The sequence below is a fragment of the Leucopleurus acutus genome, assembly GCF_964270905.1.
Source record: "Leucopleurus acutus genome assembly, chromosome: 2".
Classification (NCBI taxonomy): Eukaryota; Metazoa; Chordata; class Mammalia; order Artiodactyla; family Delphinidae; genus Leucopleurus; species Leucopleurus acutus.
In genome coordinates this window covers 79,565,152-79,587,869 of record NC_139143.1, presented here as the reverse complement: position 1 = coordinate 79,587,869, position 22,718 = coordinate 79,565,152, and the positions used below count along the sequence as shown (strand labels likewise).

General features: G+C 58.6%; 1 protein-coding gene across 3 annotated transcripts; it reads left to right on the top strand.

Annotated features, from left to right (window-relative positions):
- The first annotated feature begins 1,195 nt into the window (after nucleotides 1-1,195).
- On the top strand, nucleotides 1,196-22,172 carry PEAR1 (platelet endothelial aggregation receptor 1). 3 transcript variants are annotated; one of them, XM_082865569.1, is made up of 26 exons: nucleotides 1,196-1,256; nucleotides 1,337-1,472; nucleotides 8,907-8,937; nucleotides 9,537-9,667; nucleotides 11,343-11,452; nucleotides 12,134-12,238; nucleotides 12,594-12,694; nucleotides 13,476-13,568; nucleotides 13,853-14,096; nucleotides 14,858-14,978; nucleotides 15,177-15,313; nucleotides 15,407-15,619; nucleotides 15,904-16,078; nucleotides 16,165-16,285; nucleotides 17,030-17,193; nucleotides 17,286-17,388; nucleotides 17,518-17,664; nucleotides 17,878-18,003; nucleotides 18,931-19,059; nucleotides 19,176-19,304; nucleotides 19,509-19,721; nucleotides 19,958-20,046; nucleotides 20,142-20,280; nucleotides 20,454-20,528; nucleotides 20,632-20,880; nucleotides 21,369-22,172. In XM_082865569.1, the coding sequence occupies exons 5-26, from the start codon at nucleotides 11,352-11,354 to the stop codon at nucleotides 21,518-21,520; spliced, it is 3,126 nt and encodes a 1,041-aa protein (XP_082721695.1). In that variant the 5' UTR covers nucleotides 1,196-1,256; nucleotides 1,337-1,472; nucleotides 8,907-8,937; nucleotides 9,537-9,667; nucleotides 11,343-11,351; the 3' UTR covers nucleotides 21,521-22,172. The 3 variants fall into 3 exon arrangements, with proteins under 3 accessions (XP_082721695.1, XP_082721696.1, XP_082721694.1); XM_082865570.1 differs by lacking the exons at nucleotides 19,958-20,046; nucleotides 20,142-20,280; XM_082865568.1 differs by lacking the exons at nucleotides 1,196-1,256; nucleotides 1,337-1,472; nucleotides 8,907-8,937; nucleotides 9,537-9,667 and having other exon boundaries at nucleotides 11,166-11,452.
- The last annotated feature ends 546 nt before the right edge of the window (nucleotides 22,173-22,718 follow it).

Sequence of the window (22,718 nt, the reverse complement as noted above, 5' to 3'; positions counted from 1 at the left end):
AACTGCATCAAATGAGGACATCGAACTAAGTGAACAAGCCAGACACATACTGTAAGGACAAATATTGTGTGATTCCAGTTATGTGAAGTACCTAGAGGTAGAGAGTAGAATAGAGGGGTTGGGGGAGGAGGAATGGGGAGTTATAGTTTAATGGGTACAGAGTTTCAGTTGGGGATGATGAAAAAGTTATGGAAATGGATCGTGGTGGTGGTTGAACAATATGAATGTACCTTATGCCACTGAACTGTACACTTAAAAAGGGTTAAAATGGGGCTTCCCTGGTGGCGCAGTGGTTGAGAATCCACCTGCCGATGCAGGGGACGCGGGTTTGTGCCCCGATCCGGTAAGATCCCACATGCGGTGGAGCGGCTTGGCCCGTGAGCCATGGCCGCTGAGCCTGCGCGTCCAGAGCCTGAGCTCCGCAACGGCAGAGGCCACAACAGTGAGAGGTCCGCGTACCGCAAAAAAAAAAAAAAAAAAAAGAAAGCTTAAAATGGTAAAACTTACATTATTTATATTTTACTATAATAAAAAATGTTAAAGACCCTCATCGAACTGTACACTTTTAAGTGGGTACGTTTTAAAATTTATGTCAATTATACTTCAAAAAACTTGAATTGTAAAAGGCGCCAAAGAGGAATGTACCTGTTTTACTCTTCCTGAACTATTGTAGATTTCTCTGTCGCGGGCGGTGGTTTGTAGAGGGAGCCCTGTAATCAGACGGACCACAGACCTTGGTTCAAATCCCGCTTTTGCCGCTTACGGATGTCCTAATTACACGAACAATGTCATGTAAATAGAACCTGTCTCGAGTTAAGGATTGAAAGAAGCAGCACCTAAAGGGCTAACGATGATGAAGGCAAATGTTAGTTGTTATGAAAATTGCCTCTGTCTCCTCAGAGACTGAGAAGGGAAGGGTGCCCCAAGAAAGGTGGGGTACAGGTTGGCGGCCTCCGGAGTGACGCCTTCTCCCAGGTCCGGTGCGCGGGCTGTGGGGAGGCGGACGTTGGCCGCGAGGTGGCGCCTGGCTCGGGTTGCCTCCGCGCGGAGGCTGCGGCGCGAGGTGCACAGAAGCGCCCGGGCCCTGGACCAAGGGGGCGGGCAGAGGCGGAGACTCCACCGAACACTGCTTCCCTGGATCACACCCTCCCTCCGGGTGCTTTCCGGCGGCCAGAGAAGCGGGGAGGCCTTTTCCCGGTGCTCCTCTCCCAGTCTGGGATGCTGTCGGTCGGTCCCCGGGTTGTATCTTTAATAAGGTAACGGTTGTTGGGCCTCAGTGGGAAGGTGCCTGACGTAGACGATCTCACTGATTCCCCTGCACCACCCCACTTTGCAGATAAGAAAGCTGAGGCCGGAGAGGCGGAGTACCCCAAGGCCGCACAGCTGGTGAAGAGTCGAGGAGGGACTCGGGCCCGGGGCCTCTGCTCTTCTCCCCTGCTCATCCCCTCTCTGCGCCCGATCCAGGCTGTCGGGTCGGCCCCACCGCTCGGCCTCAGTGGTCCCACCCCTACACAGCCTCCCTCCCGGGCATTCTGGATCTCCCCTCCCCCGGCTCCCGGTTTCCTTGTCAAAACTTCCTGCCTTGGCTAGGGCCCGAGTTCCCACCCCCTTCCTGCCCCCCGCCCCTCCGCGCCCTTCCCCGCCCAGCGATCCACAACTTTCGGCCACTCCGCCGCTCTCGCAGTCGGCCTGGGACTCCACGCAGGGACCCCCGCCCTGTCCTCCTCCAGGCCCACCCCGGCAGTCCCCACCCCAGGCGAACGGCGAGATAGGGTCCCGAGGCAGGTGAGTGACCGCGCGCCCCTGGTCCCGCGACCACCCTGCACTGGGGGACCTCTGGGTGGGGGGGAAAAGAGGGACAGACCGAGAGACCTGAAGGGGATGGGGCAGTGGAGAGGGGCCAAAGACGATTGGGGGTTTCCATCCATAATGAAACAGCATGTAAATGACATGCAAATGAAGCTGTTTCCTCGCCCCTTGTATGGGACTTTGTGTGTCCAGCGGCTGCCACCACCCCACTGGCCCCCTTTCAGGGCTGGAGAGAGAAGCCCTCTACTTGGCTGACGGGATGTGTAGTGCTAAGAGCACCCACATTGGAGTCAAGGCTGCCCAGGTTCGAATCTCGACTCCTCTCCTTACTACCTGTAGGATCTTGGTCAAGAGACTTCACCTCTGTGTCTCAGTTTCTCATTTCTAAAAGGGGAATAATAAGATATAGTGCCTACCTTATGCGCTTGCTGTGAGGCTAAGATGAGCATAAACATGTCTCCTGCTTAGAACCGTGCCCGCTCAGTGTTTATTACAGTGTTGGCCCTCTCCCCACCAGGAGACATGTTTGAGGAGGATGGAGGGAAGGGACCCAGGTTTACAGGTCCCTGGGGCTCATAGTTTTGCCGGTTTGAGGACTAAGAAGTTGGCCCAAGGCCTCAGGCATGTGGATCCCCATGGGCTGGTATGTGTGAGGAGGAGTGAGGGTGGGGGGCCCCGGAGCCCAGGCCCCAGCAAGGCCATCCCTTACCCACACCCCATCTCCGGCCTCCAGTAGTGAACTTTCAGCTGTCCTGCTCTGGCCTTTTATGAGTGGCCTCTCCCGAGCTTGGACTGTGACCCTAGTCCCCGGGGATGGGAACAGCTTGTGCTGGTCCGAGTTTCCCAGGCTCCCAGACTCAGCCAGACCTCGGCTCCAGGCAGGATTGGGCAAGGGGTCAGCTCTCAACCCTGGCCTAAGCTGGGCCTGGGGGGGTCGGGGAGCTGTCTGAGTCCCACCCCATCCCAATCCATGATACAGTCCCTCTGTGTGGGCACGCGGGAGCCAGGGTGTGGGACAGCTCTCCTCTCTCCAGCTCTCTGTCTCCTGCTGCTGCCTCTCCCACTTCTGAGGTCTCCCAAAGTCTACCCGCTAAACTTGCCATTGCAGTTGGGGCTACCCTCCCTGCCACCTAGGAGCTGGGTTAGCCAGGCTCCCCTCTGTCTTCCTCTCTTCAACGGGAGGTGAAGCGGAGGGTTGGCATCTGTTTCTACACTACCCCACCCCCCACCCCCTGCCGCCGCTTCCATCCCCTATCAGACTTTCCCAGAAGAGGAAACCAGCTCTGCAGGCAGTCCCATCCACAGTTCGGAAACCTGGATAGAGACAGAGGTCGCTGGGCTGCTGTCTGCCTCCCCCCACCAACACATTCTGCTGGAGAGGGGACCTGGGCCAGGCAGGGCCTGCACCACAGTGCTCGGAGCTTCTCCTTTGAGCAGCCTTGGAAACCTTGAAAGAGAGCCCTCCCGGGATGCAAGAGGGGCCCTAGGGCCTGTCCTAGCTCTGGGGAGGGTGTCCATACTAGTCCTGGGGGAGGTACCATAGAGGCTTCTCTATGGGGGAGAAGCCAGCAGGAGGAGCAAGAGAAGACGGGGGGTGGGCGGGGGGAGAGAGGGAAAGACAAAGACAGAGATACAGAGAGACAGACAGACCCCAACAGACAAGGAAGACACAGGCAGAGGCATAGAGACTTCTGGAAACAACAAGGCCCAGAGGGAAGCGAGAGGCATATTTGGAAAAACAGAGCAGAGACTGAGAGAAAGAACAAGAAGGTGGTAGAGGAGGTAAAACAGGAGGAAGTCCGAAGACCAAAGAGAAATCACAGGGGTAGAAGGACCTGAAAGGGGCAGCACAGCCTTCGGAGCTTGATAGACGTGGTCCAAATCCCCAGCCCGCCTTTGGTGGGCTGTGTGACCTTGGGCAAATGACTTAACCTCTTTGGGATTTCTTTTTTCTCTTCCTTCCTTCTTCCTTCCTTCCTTTCTTTTCTTTCTTTCTTTCTTTTCTTTCTTCCTCCCTCCCTCCCTCTCTTTCCCTTTCTTGCTTGCTTGCTTTCTTTCTTCTTCCTTTCTTTCTGCATGGCTTGTGGAATCTTAGTTCCCCTACCAGGGATTGAACCTGGGCCATCGCAGTAAAAGCGCTGAGTCCTAACCACTGGACCACCGGGGAACTCCCTGGGATTTCTTCATCTACGTAACAGGTGGCATAATAGTACCTACTTTCTAGGACTGCTGAGAGGATGAAAAGAAAGGATCCGGCTCACAATATGCATTTAACAAGGGGTAGGAATTGGTGTTAGAGCACCCACACATGGCCAGATGGAGGTCTCCAGAAACAGCACCGGGTGGGTGCTGGGCCATGGAGCCTCCTGAGTCCCCTTTCCTGCCTGTGCCTCCTACCCCACCCCACATAGTGGCATCTGAGGCCTAGTCCGTCAGTGTAGGAGGTGGTGTGTGGATGGGCAGTGAGGGGCGTAGTCCCTGGGCCGGAGGTTCGGGATAAGGGCTCAGGCCCTGCGTGCGGGTACACTCCCTCCTCTCCAGGTGACTCAGTGCCCTGCACTCCCATGCACTCAGCCCAGAGGAACTTGGAGGCCAGCCCTGAGGAATTCCTGTCCGAGGTCGGGAGAGCAGGTCTGGAGACGCCTTTTACTGTGTAATGTTGGGAAGTTCTTTCTGAACTCCACCTTCCATCGACTTACCAGTGTTGTGTCTTGAGGGCCCTAGAAGGAAGGTCCTGCTGTCTGGTGAGCCGGGGACAAGCCACAGCCTCCAAACATCCCTCCCTGTCCCGTTTCCCACAGAGTAAGGTTGGGCTTACTCAGGTCGGAAAGGATTTAGAGTTTATCAGTCCATCCACTCCAAACCATGTTTAATTACTGCCCCCTGGGTGCCAGGAACCCTAGATGCGTGTGTGTAGGTGCTGGCCAGTGCTGGGGACACAGTGGTCAGGCAGGCAGAGAAGTGCCCTGACCCCACGGTGCTCCATTCCAGTGGGGAAGACAGACCTTAATAAAAATATAACGACCACAGGATGGGAACCTTGAGGGAACACCTGGGGGGTAAGCAGCCCCCTAAGAGAGCCTGGGACAAGAATGGAATTGGAGGCTGTCCCAGCCTGGTAGGGAAACCAGACTCACAAGCTGGCGGTCACAAGATGGGGTACATTACCTCATCCGTCCATCAGACTTGAGGTGCTCCCGGGCCTGTGAACTCCTGACTTGACCTGGGTTAGTCCCATCTGCCCCCAGAGGAGGGACACTGGTGCCTTCGGCTAGAGTTTGGGGAAGTGTTGGGCCTCTCGGGGACGGGTCTATGTCCAGTATGGAGCCGGCCTCAGGGAAGAACTGGGGTCCTTTGGGCCACAGGGGTCCGTGGCGAGTGTGCTAAGAGCCTGGAGAAAGGGCCAAGGAAGGGGAGGCACAGGTGAGGTGCGGAGCCACTGAGGGGGCTTCCTGGAGGAGACTGGCCTAGAAGGATGGGTAGGACCTGGGCATTCCAGGAGTGGCCTGGGCAGAGGTGGCCGTGTGGTGAGAGGCACGTCCAGTGTGATGGGAGCAGAGGCTGGCCACCTGGGCCCCGGGCGCCCTTTCCTGCACTGTGGGGAGCCACAGAGGCATTAGAGGGAGGCAGTGGCCAGAGCAGAGCTGCGCTTTCCAACAGTATCTGGGGGTAGCAATCAGCAGGGGGAGCTGCTCCCTGGCCTGTGTCACCTCAGGGCTTACCTCCCACCCCCCACTGCTTTGTTCTTTGAAGCAGATTCTAATCCTGCTGTTGCCTCTGCCGACCAGTTGGCCTTGGGCAAGTCTTTTTACCCGAGACCCTCCATGGTCTCTCCTGTGAAATGGAGAGGGATAAGAACCACTCCACCTGTGGGTGGTGGTGAGGGCCCGGGCTGGCTCTAGCTTCCAGTAGGCACGTGCTGAATGTTTGGTGAATCAGAATCCCTGCAGTTTCTCTATTTCCTGATGAGTAAACAGGTCGGGCTGAGGACCCTCTAGCTTCTGTTTCCTGAGCCACAGAGAACACAAGGCCGGCCCCTCACCCCTGCTCCCTCCCCGCCCAGCCTCTGGAGCACATGCAGGCTTCCTGTCCCTCCATCCGGCAGACATGCCTGGCGTGCGGAAGGCCTGGCTTGGCTGGATGTAGGAGGGGCTCTGTGTGTGTGTGTACAAGCGTGTACACGGGTGTTCTGAGTGGCACGTGGAGCAGAGAATTCTAGGCTGCTAGCGGAGCTGGGTTAGAGGGCATCCCTGTATGGGGAGGGAAGGGAAGTCTTTGGACTCAGGATCACACTGCTGAGTGGGAAGGACTAAGTGATCCTGTCTCCATGGCAAAGAGAGGTTAGGAAAGGGCACAGAGAACAGACACAGACACAGGGGAGATCCTGAAAGACAAGAGAGCTACAGGGCGAGGCAACCTTGGCACCAAGCTAAGACACAGGGCTCGATTTGTGGATCATGGCTGGAGTTCAGCCTACACTCCACACCTGAAGGTGGCTTCCCTAGTGCAGTGAACATACTGCACAACTGTACGTGGTAGCCTTGATATAGAAAAGGAAGGAGAGAGGCAGAAGAGACCAAGAAACTGATGGAGGAAGAAAAAAAAGACAGAAAGCAGAGAGTTTCTGATGAAGAGCAAGACAAAAGGCAAAAAGAAAGAGGCAGAGAGCCTAGAACTTGGAGGATTCTGTTTTTGCATTGACACATGTCCACTGAGCAGCCTCTGGTCTGAGGCTCAGTTCCAGGATGGTCATTGGAATCAACAGTTCCAACCCCCACTGAACCCTGGGAGATATGGGGTGTTATTCTCCCATTTTACAGATGAGGAAATGGAGGCTCACAGGGCTCAAGTGACATGCTGGAGGCCGTACAGCTTTTAAGTACGAGAAACTTTGGCCTCCAAGATGGGAAGTGGGGGAGAGAGAGACAGAGAGGAGGCACCAGTGGAAACAAGCAAGAAGCTGGAGTTGGTGCTCAGGCTGAGGGCTGGGGGGAAGTAGAATCCAGGCGTCCTGCCTCATCAACCGCCTTTGGCTTGAAGACATACCTGGCGGGCAGCCCATCGTTCTGGGGGATCAGATACTCTGGGGAGCCTAGTCCCCTCCCCTCCTCACTTCCTTTCTCTCTGTCAGCATCTAAGGCCCTATTCCCATTCCCGGATCATCCTGGGGGTTCTTCAGGAAAAAAAAAGAAAGAAACAGCTTTTCCTCGAATTAATACTCAAAGAGTATGACAGTGCCAAGGGGAGTGGAGAAGGGGTGTGATAGGTGCAGGAGGAGTGAGGCTGAGGATGCCATCGTGGAGACTGCAATGGTTCATTGAGCTTCTTATATAGCTCTCTAAACACTTATCTGTATCAACTCATTTATTACTCCGCAGAACAGTCTTACAAAGGGAAGTACCATTATCCTCTCCATTTTAGAGATGAGGGAACTGAGAGATGGGATTCGAACCCAGGTTTGAATGGGGGGGTGGGAGGGGATGCAGAGCTCAGAGGATATCCTTTGCTACCACCTCCCAGAGAAGAGCAGCTGGAAGGGAGCTGGTGGGGAAGTTCCTCTTGCTGTCTCACTTCCATCAGCCCCACTCTTGTTCTCTGCCTTCTATAGACATGGGTCATCTCCTGTCCACTAGGAACTCTACTCCCCTCTCAGAGGCCCCAGACTCATCCCCCTCCTCCTAGCGGGGTTAGGATTGGAGTACAGTGAGGGTAGAGGGACTCCCCACCAGAGGAATCAGGCTGAACAGAAGAGCAGGGGAGGCGAGCTGGGTTGGGCCCTGTGTGGGCTTGGAGGCCGAGAGGGCAGGGATACTGGGGGCTCGCGCAGGCGGGACTGGGGACTGGGGTGGGGGGGGCCTGGCCAGGCGCCCAGCTGCTTTGCATCTCGAGGTGAAGGAGAGAGAAGTGTCAGCTCATTCTTGACTGTAAACACATCCCGGTTCCCACGCCTGTGATCGCGTTCTTGTGGCAGCCCCCAGCCTGATCCCCTTCTCCTGTCCAGACCCCGCCAGGCTCCCCCTCGCCATAACCAAGGCTGTTAAAAAGAGATGTAAAGCCCCTGGGATTCCCGCCTGGGCTCGGGAGAGCCTGGAACCGCAGGGATGGATCTGCCAGTCTGGGTTTGGATCCCAGCTCTGATATTACCGGCTGTGTGGCCCTGGGCAGGGAACTTATGCTCTCCTTGCCTGTTTCCTCATCAGTAAAATGAATAATCATACCTACCACAGTGGGCTGACATAAGCTTTACACGAAATGATCCACAGAAATTGCTCAGCGCTCTGCCTGTGCCGACGCAGTGAACAACATATGAGGTCGCACTAGTTTTCCAATTGTGAGGGAAAGTGTGTGTGTCCCTCAATCCAGAGGTGCCACGGAGGAAGGGGGCTGAGTAGGGGAAAGGCAGAGGTCATCTGTATAGGAAGAGGGAGAAGGGAGCCTACAGTGGGGGCCCCTGGGGTCAGATGGGGAGCCACTAGTTGTCTGATTTAAACCCCTTGAAGGGGCACGTGTGATCACAATAGCCCCCGTTCTGCTGGGACTGGAGGTGCTGGGGAAGGGTGGGCCGGGGTCTCAGGTTCCCTAGCCCCTCAGGGACAAAGGCTCAGATGGGAACAAGCCCAGGCAGCCAGGCTGGAGCTCTGGGCTCCTGGTCTGGCCTGTGTTCCCTCCTCGGGGTCTGGGGCTGGTGAGGCCAAACCCTGCCCCTCTCTGCCAGGATCCCCATCTCATCTCTCCCCTCCCTGCGGACCACCCACTGATCTCACCGACCCCATCCTGGCTTCCAGCCCCTTCCACTGACCAGCTGAGACCTTCTCTGCTCTCCAGTCCTACCCTGAAGCCCTTGGGAAAACAGAATCTCCCCACCCCTCTAGTTATTAGAGGCAACCCCCTGGGATTAGGGTCGGGCCCTCCGCATGCTCCCCTGCCCACCTCGAGGTCCCCCTCAAGGTCCCCCGGGGGGAACCATTTCCTCCAGAAGTTGGTTAAGAGGAGGTGGCTGGTGGGAGGGGGCTGCTGTAGGTGAGAGGAAGGACAGCCCCTCCCCTTTGCGCCTCATCAGGGCCTTCCTGCTGCAGGTCTTGTCCATGTCACCGCAGCCTCGAGCTCCGGGGACAGATCCAGGCCCAGGTAAGTCTGGGGGTCCCTGCGTGGCTGGAGATGAGGCTCGCCCAGGGACAAGGGTGAGGACCCTGTATCCAGACAGATTGAGCTCCAATTGGAGGACAGGACCCGCATGCCAGGGGCACAGTGGGGGCTGCAGGAGGAGGGGAGTGTGGACCAGACTGAGGGATGAAGAGGGGGAGATACGTGGGGGGCTTGGGGTCCTGTCCATGGGCTTGCTGCCGTGCACACTTGAGGGAGAAGTGGGGAGAAGGTCAGCTGGGATCAGACAGGGTGGGCCTGGGAAGGTGACCAGAGCAGGGCTGGGGTGAAGGGCAGAGTCTGGGGATGTTGGGAGAAGGAGCCAACTGTTGGGGAGGGAGCTGGGGGTTGTGTGGGTGGAAGGGCCAGACTATGAAGGGCTGAAGGGCACTCCTGACTGTGGCCTGGCTCCCTGAGGCCAGGCTGCATCCCTCCCCCCCCACTCCCCACCCTCCCCCACATCCTACCTTCCAAGTTCAGGGTGGTGGGAGGACAGAGCCACCCCATGCTCCGCCCATGATTATGCTGCCTGCTGCCCTCCCCACATACACACATTCTAGCCAGGCTCTGTTTCCTGTTTTCAGGCTCCGTATCATGAGCACCGGGATCCCCCAGGACACTCTCTGGGCTCCTCAGGCCCTGGGGCCCAAGGGCCCTGTCGCCCTGCCCCTGGCTCACCTGAGTTTCTCAGGCCCCAGGATGCCATAGAGGCCTGGTGAGTTACCTGGGGACTGAGGATGGATGGGAGGGACACAAAAAAGACTACAGGTGGAGATCTGCCCTGGTGGAGCTGTGATGGGGCCACTAACCAGAGTCATGGGCAGGCCTTGCTGCTTTGCAAGACAGGAGTGGGGTGGTGGGTAGAAATTTGCAGTGGGTGGGAGGGAGCCTGGGGAGGAGAGGTGGGCCAGCCCAGCCGCTGAGAGGGTGGGGAGCAGGCTGGAGGGTTTACTGGTTGGGCAGACGCAGCAGTGGGGTGCAGTTAGGTTAGGGAGCTTCCCTCTGAGCGCTGCCCTGATGGGAGGTGAGAGCGGCCCGCTGGGACCCTGGGAGTGTGTGGGTGGAAGGCCTGGGGTGGGGCCTGGAGGCAGGCATTCCAGAGATACTCAGGGGGCTAAGGGGCCAGCTACCACGACCTTTCTCTCTTCTCGGGGAAAATTATAAGCAGATGTGGACGCCTCAGGGCGGCGTAGAGGAGGGAGCCTAGCCGGGCAAGTTAACAGAGAATCTGAAACTGGCGGGGTGGGGGGCGGCGGGTGCTCAAGGGCCTCTGCAGCTCCTGAGCTCAGGAGCCAGAAAGAGACTCCTCTGAGGTCCTGACCTGCTTCCCACCCACTGGGCGAGGCCAGGGGTGGAGGAGGGGGGAGGAGCCCATTTCCAGATGGCTGGTGGGTGGTCACAGGGAGGTGGCGGCTTCTCCTGAAGTCTGAGGCCAGGCTGGGGACTCCCTGGGTGATAGCACCTAGAGCTGGGTGCAGAGGTATGCTGGCAAGGCTTTAGCAACCGGCTTCGGTGGGGGGCTGGGTGGGGGCATGGCCCTGATTTGTGATGTTTGCTGATTTCCACTCCCGTGCTTGGTTTCAAGCTACTACTGTGACAGCACTGAACAAGGAGTTGGGAAGAGAAGTCATGACTAGCTCTCAGAAGTCAGTATGGGCCGTGCCAGTGCACCAGTGGTGGGGAGGGGCCTCCTTCAAGGTCACCTGGACCTAGCCCTACTCCCACCCCATAAAGCAGGAAGCCCCTAACAGCATCAGGGTGGTTTTGGCCTCTGCCTGCCTACATCCAGTGATGGGGAGCTCACCACCTGAGGTCGCTGATTCCATCACAGAACTGCTTTGACCGTTGGAAAGTTCTTCCTCTAACTGAGCCCAAGTTGGCTTCCCTTATAACTTCCCTTCATGGGCTCCAATTTCACACCTTGGTGTAATATCAAAGTGCCCTGGGTAGGGGCTGTGCTGGGGATTGGGAATTCAGGCACAGGTCCCTGCCTCTAGAGGTCATGGTCAGGGAACAGGCACTAGAACAGTGGTGTGTGGGTGAATGGTGCTGGGGGTCCCGGAAGGGATGGGTGGGGGCAGTCTGCCAGTGTGGATCGGGAAGCAGGGCAGGGAAAGAGGGGTGACACTTGGGCTAGACCTTGAAAGGTTAGTGCTTAAAGTGAAGAATGGGGGGGAGGGCGTCCAGACAGAGGAAACCGTGTGAGAAACTCTCAGAGGCGTGGTCGTGCTCCACCTGGTCAGGAATCAGACCTGGAGCCTGGGAAGCCTGGGCCAGAGGACCAGAGCCTCATCTCTTCTGCCACCCCTGCTTGGTCTCTGCAGAGACTTGGCCCTCCAGGTTTGTGGCTGCAGTGCCCCTCACCTGCTCCACACCTGGCCCTGTCACAGGCCTCAGCAATGTCATCACCTCTGCGGGCCCTCTTTCTCCTGGCCCTGGGCCTGGGGCTGGCTGGAACCCTCAACCCCAAGGACCCCAACACCTGCAGCTTCTGGGAAAGGTGAGAGAGGGCCCCTGCTGTGCCTTGAGGGCTGCAAGCCCCCAGCTCCCCATTCTCCCCACTGGGGCTCCTCTTTCCAGTTCCCTCCCTTGCCTCCTTCCCTTTCTCCAGCCCTCATCTCCCTCCTATTTCTGCCTCTACTCTCTCTGCTCCCCTAGATGGGATGCCTCTGATTCCATCCCCATCTTGATCTTGTCTCAGTCTCCATCTCAGCTGTGACCCTGTCCTTTCTTTATCCCCATCCCTTGGTCCCTGTGCGAGGCTAGCTGCAGGACAGAGCACAGGGTAGGAGCCATTCACTATGGGACAAGCAGAGGGGCTGGCCCAGGGAGAGCCCAGGGGACAGGGCTGGGCAACAAGGCCCAGGGCAAGATTTGGCCAGAAGCGCTTCAACCCATCTCCATCAGCTGGGCCCAGGAGTCAGTTCTAGCTCAATTTCCCCACATAGGGAGAAGGAGGCAGCGGAGAATGGAGGGCTGGAATGGAATATTCCCAGGAATATTCCAACTCTGGGAGGATCCCTCCAGATTGAAGCGGGACAGATGGGGGGGTCCATCCTAGGCTCGAGGGAGCAAGCCTAAATATTCCCCACTGTGGCCAAGCCCTCGCCCCCCCACTCCGCTCTGCCAGCTCAGGCCTCCCTCCCTGCCCTGGGCCCCGACTCCGTTCCCTGTCTTGCAGCTTCACCACCACAACCAAGGAGTCACACTCCCGCCCCTTCAGCCTGCTCCCCTCGGAGCCCTGTGACCGGCCCTGGGAGAGCCCGCACACCTGCCCCCGGCCCACGTGAGTGCCCATCCCCCTCCACCGGCAGATGGGTGCCAGCGGAGCTGCCTCGGCCCCGGGCCTTGCCCCTCTGTACCCCCATTCTTTTCTCAGAACCTTTAGAGTTCAGAGGAAGCATCTGGCCTCAGGGCACTCAAGGCATGTTGTGTGTGGGGTATGTGTGTTTGGGGTGTGCAGGTATGGTGTATGGTGTGCATGTGTGTGGCCGGATGGGAGGCAAGGAGGGAATGTTCTATGCTACCCCAGCTCAGAGTGTTGGGCAGTGCCCCAGGCCTCCCCCAGTGCCGCACCGTGGAAGGTTGGAAGCCGGGGCCTCGGCAAGGAGGACTGAGGGCCACCTCCGGGTCTCCCCCAGGGTTGTCTACCGGACCGTGTACCGCCAGGTGGTGAAGACGGAGCACCGAATGCGCCTGCAGTGCTGCCGGGGCTTCTATGAGAGCAGCGGAGCCTGTGTCCGTGAGTCCTGGGTGGGGCCGTGGAATGAGTGGAGCCTAGGCCACCTAGTCCTTCCCTGCCCTCACCAGGGTGGGGCTACTCCTCTGCCCTCCGCTGGCCCTGTTGTCTCTAGGGACAAAGCTTCCACTTCATACCTCTGTCTCTAGCTGTCCCTATGTCTCTCCCACCCTCTCTCTCCATGTCCCTCAGCAGTCTCTGGCTCTGCATCTCTGTCTCTGGGCTGCCTGTATCTCTCTGTCACTGTGTCTCGGGACTCCGTGTCTGGCACTCTCTCTGACTCTTCCTGTCCCTGTCTCTCTGTTGCTATCTGTCTCGACCTGTCGCCGTCCAGTGTCTCCTGTCCCCCGCCCCCAGCACCCTGAAACCCCCAGAGCAGAGCCCGCTCTGTCTGTCTCTCTCCTTCTCTCAGCCTGGGACCATCACCAGCCCCTACAGAGACCCCTGCCCAGCCTGAGCCCCCAGCCCAGCCCCTACCCTCTCTCTGGACAGCATCCATGTCTGGTCCCTACGTGAGGAACCCCGCCTGCCCATTTCCCAACAAGGTGCTTCCAGAATTTCACAGAAAGGAGCTCGGGAGTCCGGAATCCTGAGGTCTTGACAAGCTCTGACCTGAGTTGCTTTACTCTCAGTCTCTTTGCATCTTAGAGGCAGAACTGCTGCTTGGCGAACTCCAGGTCCCCGGTGTGGGAGGAAGCTGGGGTTAGGCTTCAGAGAATAACAGGTGGGTACGGCAGGGGTGGAAGCATCGTCTCACACGCACCCCACCCCATCTCTGCCCCAGCGCTCTGTGCTCGAGAGTGTGTTCATGGCCGCTGCGTGGCACCCAATCAGTGCCAGTGTGTGCAAGACTGGCGGGGCGACGACTGCTCCAGTGGTGAGTGGCTGGTGACGGCAGGGCATGACCCCTTGTGCCTCCAGGGATGCAGAAGCCTTGGGCACACCCTCCCTACCAGGGCACAGGTGCTTAGGCCCCCAGGGCGATCACCCAGCAGAGTTCCACTGCAGCCAGCAGCCTTTTCTGGAGGTGTGGTACAGGGGGAGGGGCCAAAGCCGGGCATGGGGGCATGTGTGGGGGCCAGGACACAGAGACGGGGACTAACTGGAGGCTGGGGAGGGGCAAGACCCCTGCTGACCCCCTTCCGCTCTCCCATCCCACAGCTTGTGCCCTGGGAGTTTGGGGGCCACAGTGTGACAAGCCCTGCAACTGTGGCAACAGCAGCTCCTGTGACCCCAAGAGTGGGGCATGTTCCTGTCCCTCTGGGCTGCAGCCTCCACACTGCTTTCGGCCCTGCTCCCCTGGCCGCTATGGCCCTGCCTGCCAGTTCAGCTGCCAGTGCCATGGGGCACCCTGTGACCCACAGACCGGAGCCTGCCTCTGCCCCCCAGAGAGAACTGGGCCCAGGTGTGTAACAGGAGGAACACACACTAACGGGATCGCAGACAGAGGATGCACGGGCATACATGGGGACACAAGGGGACTCAGCATCCCAAACGTGGGGTTGGAGTCAAGAGGCCCAGATCCTGGTCCCAGCTTTGCTGCTCACTGGTTGAGCAACCTTGAGCAAATCATTGACTCTTCACGTGTTTGTTTCCGGTCTGTAAAATGGGAGCAGTATTGTCCACCTAGAAGGGTTGCTGTGAAGATAACATGAACTAGCGTGTGAGCGAAAGCACGTCCCAAACTGGGGCTGAGATAGGGACGCAGAGAACCCTACTGCAAGGCAGGGTGCAGGGAGAGCTGGGGAGTCACGGGAGGGAGAATGTGCATCTAGCTGGAGATCAAAGATCCAGCTTCACGGAGGAGCTCTGGCGTTGAGCCCTCAGGGTAGAAAACCATGGCAGGCAGACGTGTTGCCCCCAGAGGGACGAGCATGAGCAAAGGTAGAGGTGGAGCAGAGGGTGCGTGGAGAGCACACGCCACCCATGGCTCTTCGCTCTACCCCTCCTGATGGGGCTGGGTGTCCCTGCCATTTCCAGTCCTGGAAACGTTTGTTTTTTGATCCCTGCAGTACCCAACAGGGAAGCGGGGGTGAGACTCACTGAGCCCTGGGGTCGGGCCTTCCTCCTGGGGAGGGCCTGTTTGTGGTTGACCAGCCCTTGGAGGCAAAGGGGGAAGCAGGTACTGCTTGTCTACATACTGACCTCACCCCCTCTGCCCAACAGCTGCGAGGTGTCCTGTTCACAGGACAGTGTTGGCTTCTTCTGCCCCAGCACCCCTCCTTGCCAAAATGGGGGTGTCTTCCAGGCCTCTCGGGGCTCCTGCAGCTGCCCACCTGGCTGGATGGTATGAAGGGTGGGGCCTGTGGGTATGAATTCTGTGGGCGGTTCTCTGTAGGGCTCCCAGGAGGATGTGTGTGAGGGGGGTAGGCTGTGTGGGCCCTGGAGAGGTTTGAGGGTTTGGGGTGTAGGGGTATTGACGGGTCCTGTGGCCATGGGGAGAGGGCTGGGCTCCTGGGGCTCTGTCGACCTCTCACCCCCACAGGGCACCATCTGTTCCCTGCCCTGCCCCGAGGGCTCCTATGGACCCAACTGCTCCCAGGAATGTCGCTGTCACAACGGAGGCCTCTGCGACCGGTTCACCGGGCAGTGTCGCTGCGCTCCGGGATACACAGGGGACCGGTGAGTGGTGTTGGGTTGGGGTGGGAGTGGCCTTGGGTGGGCCGGGGGCGGCGGCGGGCGGCGTGGCCAGGCTCACTCCCGCGAGGTGCCCAGGTGCCGTGAGGAGTGCCCCGTGGGCCGCTTCGGGCAGGACTGTGCTGAGACTTGCGACTGCGCCACGGGCGCCCGCTGCTTCCCGGCCAACGGCGCTTGTCTGTGCGAACACGGCTTCACGGGGGACCGCTGCGCCGAACGTCTCTGCCCCGACGGCTTCTACGGCCTCAGCTGCCAGATGCCCTGCACCTGCGACCCGGAACACAGTCTCAAGTAGGCCGCGGGCACTGTGGTCAAGGGGTCTGGAGGCCAATGGGAGAGGCCTTCGGTGCTGAAGCCACCGGAGTCACAAAAAGGACCTAGGGCGGGGCAGATCTCACAGAAGGGAAAGGGGAGGGGCCTCGGGGACGGGGAGAGACCGCTCTCGGAACAGCACCGAGCCTCCCCGATGTCCCCCTCAATTCGGCGATGCTCGGCTCCCACCACGCGGAGGGGGCGGGGAAGTCGACCTGCGGGCCCGGCCTCAGACCGCTCCGCGTCCCCGCCTCCGCCCGCAGCTGCCACCCGATGAGCGGGGAGTGCTCTTGCCTGCCGGGCTGGGCGGGCCTCCACTGCAACGAGAGCTGCCCGCAGGACACGCACGGGCCCGGCTGCCAGGAGCACTGCCTCTGCCTGCACGGCGGCGTCTGCCAGCCCGACAGCGGCCTCTGCCGGTGCGCGCCCGGCTACACGGTGAGGCGCGCCCCGCCGCGAGGGAGGTGCCGGAGAGGCCCGGGAGCCCGCCCGCTCCTCTCACTGGTGCTCCCGCCCGCTCTCAGGGCACGCACTGCGCTAGCCTCTGTCCCCCTGACACCTATGGAGTCAACTGCTCCGCACGCTGCTCCTGCGAAAACTCCATCGCCTGCTCGCCCATCGACGGCACCTGCGTCTGCAAGGAAGGTAAAGGGTTGGGATCTCCCGGAAGGGGATTTGGGGGCGGGGCCATGCGAAGAAGGGAGAGACCAAGGGTAGAGGCAGGCCAAGGGTAGGGGAGAGGCTGCAGGGTAAGGGTGGAGGCACTGGTCAGCAGCTGGACTGCTGGGAAAGTAGCCAGGCTACTTCCTTCCTGGAATATCCGCTTTGCTTTTTTTCAACCACAAAAATCCCAATTGTCGTTAAAGGCCCAGGCCAGAGGTACCTCTTTGCAGATCATTCCTCATCCTCAGACATACAGAATCACAGAATGGCAGCTCCAGCAAGGGCCTTGGAGATCTACCAGGGGTGGCACGTTGGCAACCTTTAGGCTAGATTCGGACACAGATATGTTTTGTTGGACTAGCTCTCTATCATATTTAACAAAAGTCCAGTCTCCAGTCCCCACTCCTCCCTGTTGTCTTACACATGATCTGGAGAACTCATTTAGTTACCTGTTGGGGCCTCTGTAAGCATTTGGGTTTGCTGCCACCCTCCTTCATTTTGCAGAAGAGGCAACCAAGCCCCAGAAGGTGGTGGTGCATCCCCTGCGGTCTTTCAACCTTCTGTCCAACATCCAACAGTTTCTATGCTTGTCTCCTATGCGGCCGTGGGCATCCCCACCCCCAGCCCCAGCTCATAGCACAGAGCCTGGCAGAGCCAATGCCCAGTGTGTGCCTGCTCAGGAGCGGAGCCAGGTCCCCATGCCTACTTGCAAGTCCCCTCTTCCAGGTTGGCAGCATGGTAACTGCTCCGTGCCCTGCCCGCCTGGAACCTGGGGCTTCGGTTGCAATGCCAGCTGCCAGTGTGCCCACGAGGCAGCCTGCAGCCCCCAAACCGGAGCCTGTACCTGTACCCCTGGGTGGCACGGGACCCACTGCCAGTTCCCCTGCCTGGTAAGTGCACAACAGTCTGCCTGCCTGGGGGAGGGAAGGGCACAGTACCCCCCAACTGGCTGGCCTATCCTACCCTCCACTCCCTCTCCAAGAAGGGGATGTTTGGTGAAGGCTGTGCCAGCCGCTGTGACTGTGACCATTCTGATGGCTGTGACCCTGTTCACGGACACTGCCAGTGCCAAGCTGGCTGGACAGGTGAGCGTTCTGGGTGTCCAGGCCCCGGGCTTACTGTGGAGTTGGGGGGTGCATCCCACAGGACATGTGTTCAGAAGAAACCCTACAGAAGGGGGGCCACAGGCCAGTCTCATCCTACCCCTCTCACAGGTACCCGCTGCCACCTGCCCTGCCCTGAGGGCTTCTGGGGAACCAACTGTAGCAACACCTGCACCTGCAAGAATGGGGGCACCTGCATCCCTGAGAATGGCAATTGTGTGTGTGCACCTGGATTCCGAGGCCCCTCCTGCCAGAGATGTGAGGCTCCCTCCCCTCCCCCTGCCTGCCAGCAGTAATGTGCAGTGTAGTGTCAGATGCCTGAAGCTCCCACTCTACCCCTCTTGGTCTCTTGTGCTGACTCCAGTCTTCGGGCCGGTTGCTGCAGTGGGAAGGAGGGAGGGAGAGAGTGGGGTCACGGGCTGACTGAGGGTTGGCCCCTGCCCCTGGTCACCACGAGCCCCTTTCCCCCAGCCTGTCAGCCCGGCCGCTACGGCAAACGCTGTGTGCCCTGCAAGTGTGCTAACCACTCCTCCTGCCACCCTTCGAATGGGACCTGCTACTGCATGGCTGGCTGGACAGGCCCTGACTGCTCCCAACGTAGGTGGTGGCTCCTGTGTCTGAGCATGTGTGCATGAGGGGGTGGGCTGAGGACCAGAGGCTTCCTTTCCCCTGCTCCTGGGTATAAAAGCCTCCGAACCCACCTTGATTCAGCCATTTATATAAACACTATAAACAGAAATTTATTGGGCATCACCTACATGCTGGGTATTGTTCTAGGTGCCTAGGATGCAGCAATGAACAGGTCAGGGAAAAAAAATTCCCTGCCTCTCTGCATGGGAGGCCTGAGAAAAGCAGTGTTTGTACGGGGGCGGGGAAAATCATAAGCTCAGTTTTGGACATGTTCTTTTTTTCTTTTGGATTGCCAACTTATTTTTATTTATTTATACATGGCCTCTTTCCCACATAAATATAAGAAGGACATCATGGAAAAGATTAGTCCAGAAAACTGAGTCAAACAAATTTTGAAAAGGGGAAATGAGAAGCCATTACCATGAAAAAGATGGGCAGGGTAGAGGGAAGTAATCTTGGACAAGAGCTTTTCCATAGAATTCTGTAACTACTGTTAGATTTTTTGCTAGTGTCAGATACACAAAAATTATACCTTGAATAGTGTAGACACTTATTTCTCTCTTATGTTAAAAAAAAAAGGTCTAGAGCTAAGCAATATAGGATAGTTTGGAAGCCTTTGGTTGTCTGGCCCTGGTCACGTTATTTTGAAAGTCTATCAGATAGGCAAGTGCAGAAGTTAAGCAGGCAGCTGGGCACGTGGGTCTGGAGTTCAGGCAAGACACAGGGCTGCGGATAAGCATTTGTGAGTCATCAGTGTGTAGATACGGTTCAAAGCCTTGGTGCCCCTGGGGAGACCAAAGCTGAGCTGAAGAGTTCAGTGATGCTGGGGGCTGAGAATCACTCAGGAGGGGCTGGCCCTGCCTGCCAGACAGGCTCCAACCTTGTCTCCTGCAGCGTGCCCTCTAGGACACTGGGGGGCCAACTGTGCCCAGCTCTGCCAGTGTCGCCATGGCGGGACCTGCCACCCCCAGCATGGGAGTTGTTTCTGCCCCCCAGGCCGGACCGGACATCTCTGCTTGGAAGGTACCAGCAGAAGGGGAACTCCATGCCCCTGCCTCCAAGTCAGCCCTAGCCTGAGGAGGGGACTGCTGTTCCCTGGCCCCTCTGATCCCCGCCTGCCTCCTCGGCTCTCTAAACAGGCTGCTCTCCAGGGGTGTTCGGTGCCAATTGTTCCCAACCATGCCAGTGCGGTCCCGGAGAGAGGTGCCACCCAGAGACTGGGGCCTGTGTGTGTCCCCCAGGGCACAGTGGCGCCCCCTGCAGGATTGGTGAGTTCTCATCTAGCCCCTCCCTACCCCCACCCCGCCCCGCACTGTGCCCAGGGAACCAGGACACAGGTACATGCCCAGGTCTCTGCTAGGTGGTACCCTTGTATCACCCTGCCCCCCTACTGGGGCCTCTCCCACGCATGCATCCCCAGCTCACCAGTAGGGCCAAGACACTGTCCTGAGTGACCACCCCGTCCCCCACAGGAAGCCAGGAGCCATTCACCATGATGCCTACCTCTCCAGTGGCCTATAACTCACTCGGGGCAGTGATTGGCATTGCAGTGCTGGGATCCCTGGTGGTGGCCCTGGTGGCGCTGTTCATTGGCTACCGCCATTGGCAAAAAGGCAAAGCGCACCAGCACCTGGCAGTGGCCTACAGCAGCGGGCGGCTGGACGGCTCTGAGTACGTCATGCCAGGTGAGCTGGCCTGGGGGCGGGGACGCACATGAGTGGCTGGCTCTCAAGTACAGGGCAGATGGGGTGCGGGGCTCCTGCATCCCTCCCTGGACCTTGTAGGTGGGAAGCGGGGAGTTGGAGAGAGTGAGAGAGGTCAGAGAGGCTGATTACGGATCTCCTGGAACAGAATGACTGTCTTGGGCCCAGGCTTGCCTCTGACCGGGCAGGTCACCCTGCAACTGTGTCTGTTTGTGCAGATGTCCCTCCGAGCTACAGTCACTACTACTCCAACCCCAGCTACCACACCCTGTCTCAGTGCTCACCTAACCCCCCGCCCCCTAACAAGGTCAGTGTTGGGGGTGGGGCTGCACTGTGGATGCCCTGTGGGCACAGCCCGGTCCTCCGGAAATCGCTCTCCCTGTCCCACCCCTCCCCTGCCAGGTCCCAGGCAGTCAGCTCTTTGCCAGCCTCCAGGCCCCTGAGCGGCCAGGTGGAGCCCACGGGCATGATAACAACCACGCCACACTGCCTGCTGACTGGAAGCACCGCCGGCAGCCCCCTCCAGGGCCTCTGGACAGGGGTAGGAGCCTGGGGCCCAGGGCCTCTGGTGAGGGGGGATGTGTACAGCCCAGCGTCCTGCTTCATCTGAGTGCGTGTGTCTGTGGAAGGGGATTCTGGGGCCCAGTTCTAGAGGAGGTGGGACCTTGGGCAGGGGACCAGGGGCCTGATCGCAGGTCGCTTTCTCCTCCTCAGGTAACAGCCGCCTGGACCGAAGCTACAGCTGTAGCTACAGCAACAGGAATGGCCCAGGCGCCTTCTACAGTAAAGGTGAGGGCAGGGCAGGGCAGGGCGGGGGAGCGACGGAGGGAGCTGCGCTGGGGTTTAGGGGCCAGTGCCTCCACTGAGCCTGATTTCTTTCCCCTATCTTTAGGGCCCATCTCTGAAGAGGGGCTGGGGGCCAGCGTGGCTTCCCTGAGCAGTGAGAACCCCTACGCCACCATCCGGGACCTGCCCAGCCTGCTAGGGAGCCCCCGGGAGAGCAGCTACATGGAGATGAAAGGCCCTCCCTCAGGGTCTCCCCCCAGGCAGCCGCCCCAACTCCGGGACAGCCAGAGGCGGCGACACCCCCAGCCAGAGAGAGACAGTGGCACCTATGAGCAGCCCAGCCCCCTGACCCATGGTGAGCCTTCCTTCTCCACTGGGGCAGAGAGAACAGGGACAGGGGAGGTGGGAGAAGAGAAGGGACAGAGGGCGGGCATGCGGAGTGGGCATGAAGTGGCAGCAAGAGCAAGGCCTTTGGGGATCAGACTTGGGCTCAAAGCAGGCATGACGTTTGGGAAGTCACACTGCCTCTTCGAGCCTGTAGGTGGCGGTACCTCCCTCAGAGGGCTGAGGATTTGAAATGGTGGCTTTACAGCACCTGAGTTGTAGACTTGATACCCAGAAAAGGTGGGAACAAGGCAGATGACAGAGCATCTTCCTATCCTGTGAGGTGGGCAGGTCGAGATGGCCTCCCCCACTGGCGGCTGAGGAGCTGCACAAACTGGCCTATAGCCAGGCACTACGCATCGCATCCGTGTTCCGGCAGAAGAGGGTGGAGAGGGGAGGAGAGTGGTGGGAAGGGGGAGGAGCCACCTCCTTCTCATCTTCATCCCTCTCTGTCTCCAGACCGAGACTCTGTGGGTTCCCAGCCGCCTCTGCCTCCGGGCCTGCCTCCTGGCCACTATGACTCACCCAAGAACAGCCACATACCTGGACACTATGACTTGCCTCCAGTACGGCATCCCCCGTCACCCCCACTTCGGCGCCAGGACCGTTGAGGAGCCAAGATGGTGTGCAGAGGTCAGCACACCGGTTCTTTGCTGCTCAAGGCTGAGGACAGAGCCTGCTGTACCCTGCCAGGAGCAGGGAGAGGACTGGCCGGCCGTGAACATGAACATGTTTAATAGAGGAAGTGAATGGAGAGGAGATGGGAGCCTGGCTCCCAGGTTCTACCATGGGAAACACTGGTCAGCAGGAAACCTGTGTTCCTTTTCCCCAACCCATTACTCCCCAAGGCCCCCAGGGCCCTGTATACATAAACTGGTGGGTTGAATGTTGCTGGATAACTCTGATTTCAGATTGCTGTAAGAAGTGTATATTGGGTAACTTTTCTGTGCACTCCCGGGCTAGGCTCTGTGTGTGCATGCATGCGTGTTTTCAGAGGCGTACCAGGCACTGATCCTGTCTTGGGGCACTCACTATATAGTGGAGAGGCAGCCCAAACCCAGTTAACTCTAGAAATAGCGTGACTGGCCTCCCTGCATTCATTTGGTACTCCCGCCAACCAACTGCTTCAAAATACAAGCTGGTTAGGTTACCCCTGCCTGAAAGTCTCCGTGGGTGCCCCATGGCCCTTGGGCTACAGTCAAAATTGTCCAAAGCCTTAAAGGCTTTGCCGGCCTGGCCTGCCTGTCTCTTCAGCCTCACTCTGAACTGTGTTCCCTATCACTCTGCCCCAGTCACACTGGCCTCTACGTCCTCCTATCAGCCACACGTCTTCCTACTACAGGGACTTGGCACATCTGGAATGCTCTTCCTCCCCCACTCACCTGTTAACTCCTGCTTGTCCCTCACACCCCATGTTCTCTTTCACAGCACTGATTACTGATGTGTTCATGCACCAGTTACCTGTAGAAGGCCTACAGGGTGCCAGGCACCTCTGTAATGTGTTGCTTTTTAGTGTGATTATTTGATTAATCTCTGCCTCCCCCACCAGACTCTTAAGTTCCCTGAAAGTAGGAATCCTGTGTTTATGTTCAACACTGGCTCCCCTTGGCACATGGTAGGCACTCAATAAATGTTCCCCCAAAGGCTGAGTGGCTGAGTGAGTTAAAAGTACCAGTGGTAAGTGCTGGCAAGTGCTAAGATAGCTGGGCAAACTGGTGCTCTGAGAGCTGAAAGACCGCATAGGTCAGAGTCTTCCCCAAAGGGTGGCGTTTCTACAGGGGAACAGCACAAAAGCTCAATGGTGGGAAG